Source organism: Nanorana parkeri, unplaced genomic scaffold (genome assembly GCF_000935625.1).
Source record: "Nanorana parkeri isolate BGI_ZX_2015 unplaced genomic scaffold, ASM93562v1 scaffold75, whole genome shotgun sequence".
Lineage (NCBI taxonomy): Eukaryota > Metazoa > Chordata > Amphibia > Anura > Dicroglossidae > Nanorana > Nanorana parkeri.
In genome coordinates, this window is record NW_017306343.1 from 2169025 (window position 1) to 2174083 (window position 5059).

The 5059-nt window shown below is 46.6% G+C and overlaps 1 protein-coding gene across 1 annotated transcript in view; it reads right to left on the reverse strand.

Moving 5' to 3' along the window:
- MOV10L1 (Mov10 RISC complex RNA helicase like 1) overlaps positions 1-5059 on the reverse strand; it is an 84667-nt gene that overhangs the window by 55442 nt on the left and 24166 nt on the right. Inside the window, exon 4 of the mRNA XM_018576723.1 lies at positions 4897-5009. Within this exon, the coding sequence (XP_018432225.1) occupies positions 4897-5009 (113 nt within the window). The remainder of the gene's footprint in view (positions 1-4896; positions 5010-5059) is intronic.

Below are 5059 nucleotides of genomic sequence, written 5' to 3' on the forward strand. Positions count from 1 at the left end.
GGCAAAATTCCTTGGGACTCGCTTCCCCCCACTCCCTGGTATACCCTCATGGTTAGAGGGACAAGGGGGTTGGGGGTGGGCGACTACCGGGAAACTTCTCGGGTTCGAGAACGCGGGTGCAGGGGGGCCCGTATTTGTGTGTACATCTCTACTTATACTCGGTTAGATATTGTTATACCCCCTACATTTTTTATTTAAATTTTATACTGTTGAAGTTGGGTAGCACGGCTGTTGATGGAATTTGCCCACGTGCGGGCCCCGGTAGGTAGCTCACTATCTCCCTGTTTGACCACCTTCCCCACATAGGTACCACATCTCCCATAGGAGATAGTGTATTCTAGCTTTGCTAGATCCCTGTACTTTACGTAGCGGGTTTAGTCCGCCCATTTTGGTTTTTGTTGTCCAACCTTCCCCTCCTGTTTTCTTGCCCTTGGTGTTTCCGCTCTCCTTCCTTGTCTTCCCTACGTGTTGCCTCCCCGATCTCCCGTTCTCTGGTGTTCTACTTCTGACTGCTCTGTTCCTGGTGTTTATCCTCCCCTTTCTCCGGCCTATCCCACTTCCTGCCATGGCCCCAACATCACCCGCTCCTGCAGAGCTGCGGCTTTGCACCTACAATGCGAGAGGCCTGAATGTCCCCTCCAAAAGAGGACAGATTATGTATCATATGCATAAAAACAAGGTGAATTTTGTTATGCTCCAGGAAACTCACTTCCAAACTGATCGGGTGCCCACCTGTGCCAACCGGTACTTCACTAATTGGTATCATAGCACTAACATTATACACAAATCCAGAGGGGTCTCCATTGCTTTCCACAAATCTCTTCCGGTAACGGTGTTGGTAGATACCTGTTGCTGAAGCTGTCACTCTGGGGTAGGACCTTCACCCTCGCCAACTTCTACCTCCCCAATACAGGACAAACAACTGCCGCTAGCGACTACCTACAAATCCTGGGAGACTTTGCGGAGGGCTCAGTATTGGTGGGAGGAGACCTTAACCTTACCATAGAACCCAGCCTAGACTCGTCCACTGGACGTTCTGCTGTATCTTTTCCCAAACTACGCAAGGTAAAACAACACCTAGCTCTTCTTCGCTTGATTGTCTGCAGGGTGCTTCACCCTCAATCCCGTAATTACACGCATTACTCTGCACCACACCGATCCTACGGTAGGTTGGATTACTTTTTCATTTCTCACCCCCTACTTGACTGGTCCCCTGATTGCGACATAGGCCCCATGATTTGGTCAGACCATGCAGCAGTCACACTCTCCCTGAAGATCCCTCAGGCCCCCACCAGGGAATGGACCTGGCGCTTAAATGAATCCCTGTTGGCTGACCCGCAGTGCTCCTCAGCTATCCGGAACGGAATCAGAGTTCCTTGAGGTTCATTCCTCAGACACTACACCCCTCCCGATCCAATGGGAGGCGTTGAAGGCAGTGCTGAGGGGGCTGTTCATCCAACAGGGATCTAGACTAAAGAGGGAAAGATCACGTCAGGTTCTGGAAGCCATCCAGGCCCTGTCGACCTTGGAGACTCGCCACAAACACCCTCCTCGGACCTTTTGCTCTGCATCTCTCAGGCCAGAATGCAGCTTCTAAAACTTCTGGACCTGTCGACGCGGCGTTATATGGACAAACTAGCCACAAGAGCTTACGAGTCCAGGGACAAGTGTGGGAAGGCCTTGGCCCGGTACTTACACCCCAGACTAGCCTCTGCCTATATCCCCCACATCCACTCTACGTCAGGCACCCTGGTCAGTGCCCCCTCAGATATCCAGCGTGCCTTTGCGGACTTCTACAGTTCTCTATATAATTTATCGGACCCGGAGGCGTTTGCTTCAAGCCACGACGACGAGGTTTTGGCATATATTCATCAGACACCCCTTCCAAACCTAGGGGATGCAGACACGGAAGCTTTGGAGTCACCCTTCACGATGGAAGAATTGCTTTCTGTAATTCGGCTGTCCCCTACGGGTAAGAGCCTGGGACCTGATGGGTTTACGGCAAAATTTTACAACCTATTTAAAGACAAGCTTACTCCCTTCCTCTTGAGGGTGTTTAACTCCATTGCGCTAGGTGCCTCCTTCCCACCGCAAACGCTAGAAGCCCACATCTCGCTGATCCCTAAACCGGGTAAAGACCATACCTTATGCACAAATTACAGGCCGATCTCGCTCCTTAATATTGACGTGAAAATGTTTGCCAAATTAATTGCCAACCGACTAAAGCCACTCCTTCCGGGAGTGATCCACACTGACCAGGTGGGGTTTGTCCAAGGGAGAGAGGCACGGGATAATACCATCCGGACACTCCTGTTGATGCATCATGCTAAAACGTCACGTACACCGCTTTGCCTCCTGTCGGTGGACGCAGACAAGGCATTTGATCGCTTGGACTGGTGTTTCCTGCATCGTACTTTGGAGCAAATAGGGATTCGACCTGCCATGCTTCGAAAAATCATGGCCCTCTACTCGAGCCCATCAGCTAGAGTTCGCGTGAATGGATCGCTATCCCCTAGCTTTAGAATCACTAATGGCACCAGACAGGGCTGCCCGTTGTCCCCTCTCCTTTACTAGCCTCCTCAGGCACCTTCTCACAGCAGCCAGGACGGTGATTCCTCGCCATTGGCACAGTAGGGTGAGCCTGACCCTTGAGGAATGGGCGGTGGAAATGGACCGTATCGCCGACTTAGAGAATCTATTGGCGGAGGAACGAAAAGCAGGAGACAAATATGTACACACCTGGTCCGCCTGGCTCGTCTTCCGCAACTCAGATGGCTTCCTGGCAGCCCTCTCACCATGCTATATCCGCTTACGAGCACCACCTAGTCGCCTGGCAGGAGGTGGGCGTCTGCTGTATCCTTACCTACCTCCCTTTCTACTTCAACTGGTCTGTTGTCCCCATCTTTCCTTCCTTATACATGTACCCCTCCCCCTTATCCCTCTCCCTAACCAGTCTGTCATTGGTAATACCGGTCATCTCCATATTGCACAACAAGGCCTAGGGAACTCCTGGAGTACTCCATCCCGATGTGTCACATGCCCTACCGCCTGGACCCTATACAGGGGGGACTGCGATAAGAGACCCTGGGTCAGGAGTGGCACAAGGACCCATAGCTCTATGTTGAGATGCTCATTCTGCAACCTGCCATGGCACTCGGATAGAATTAAGGAACAGATGTATTACAGTCTAAACTATTGATGTTATCCACCCCAATACTCCTTGTCACCTTGTAATGTTGTATTATCCCTTTTTGTCTCCGTGAACCTGTGTTTTCACCTTTTTTCAAATGTAATTGAAACTTGAATAAAGTCAGATTGAACTAAAAAAGAATTTCCTGTAGTGTATAGCAAGATGTCCAAACATATTTTTTCAAAGTTCCTTTAAAAATAATCCATTTACACCAAATCAGTTAAGCGTCTAAAAAAAAAAAAAAAAACACACACAAAAAAAAACAAAAAAAAACACAACCTACTTTTATGGCCTACATTTAAAGCACATAAACCCCCCAATTAACCCATTCAAGTCAAGGGATAATCAAGGTGGGAGTAAACATGTGGATCGGATTAAACATAGGTACATCACCTATTCTATGTCTTGCTTGTGAGCATCGGGGCACCCAAGAAGGTATAGTTTAGCCATGTAGCCCAGATGTTGTAGAATTTATTGTATTGGTCTTCACAAAGATTAACCCATCTCTCTGCTTCCTTTATGCTGTTCACTTTGTTAACCCCTTCAGGGATCGATAGTGAACGATCTTGTCACCAGTGGAGAGACCCTTTGCAGCATTAAGTGAGGAGTGACACTGTGTTTTACATCTTTATAGAGAAGGGGGTAATATGAAAACAAATTGGCAGGGGGTCATCTGACAGATGGTCTACTATAATATCTCCTATGAGTTAAAGTATGGAGTCACAAAAAGTTTTAATATTTCGACATTCCACCATACGTGGAGAAAAATACTAGGTTGGGTGCAGCATCTACAGTAGGAGTCAAGAATACCGGAGGAAATGTGGGCTAGCTTATTTGGATTTAAAAAAGTCCCCCCTCCCCAGGTTGTCCTTGTAAACCAATTTACATTAAAGGAATAAAAGTCTCCCTCAAAGATGACCAATCCTTTTCTGAAATCATAAAGTTTAGTCAGTCTAATCTATGAATTGGAGTTGATTTGTGTGTTGGGACTTAAAATTGTTGCAGAGGTAAATTTGTTGCTGTTAATTGAACCCTTAAGCAAGAAGAGGCAACTTTAATGGCCAACGCTACACCTATTGTCTTAGTTAGGAACCATTGTCTAAATAGGTGTCTGGATAGGTGGTGCGGTTGAGGCAGAGGTAAAGTGAGTTTAGAAACCTTAAAATGTTACAGCACAGAGGGAAGATCTATAGGAACAGAGCACAAAAGGTAATCAGCTGGCTATAGCAATCCTAATTACTTCTTCATGAAAATCAATGTGATTTGTTTACATGCTTTAAGTGCCACACTGTAACAGTTACAGCAGTGGCAGTGAAAGGGTTAAATCAAGCAGAAAACTTGGTTGGCAACCACTTTGTTGTTACTGATCAAGTCTTCAGAACCCCTACTGCAGTCTGCAAATCAAAGTGTTCTCAAAGGGCTGCTGCAGCTGCGAAAAGGGACTTTAATGTCCTCCTGCCTCTGGGTTCTTCCCAGAAGGACGTGATTTTACAGTGGGGGTTGAGGTTAAAGCCCTGGAGTACCAAATTTATATTTATCACCTGCTGGCTGCACATTAGACCTTAACACACTACATAAAGACAAATAACATCATACATTTTCCTACCTACTACAGTTTGTCATATTAACTGCTGCCTAATGTTAACAAAATAGGTTATAGCCATGATTTTCCAATAACATAACAAAAAAAAAAAATTGCTGTTCACCTTGTCTACACGCTTACACCTCAGGGGCTTTACAGAGGATGCCTCACTGTTCCATGTCGAAGGATTGATGAAATACTCTGCTCTCACCCAGTCTCCTTTGTATGGGGTATATCCTACAAAAAAAAAAAAAAAAGAAAAAAAATGTTTTTTTAATTGGAAAAAA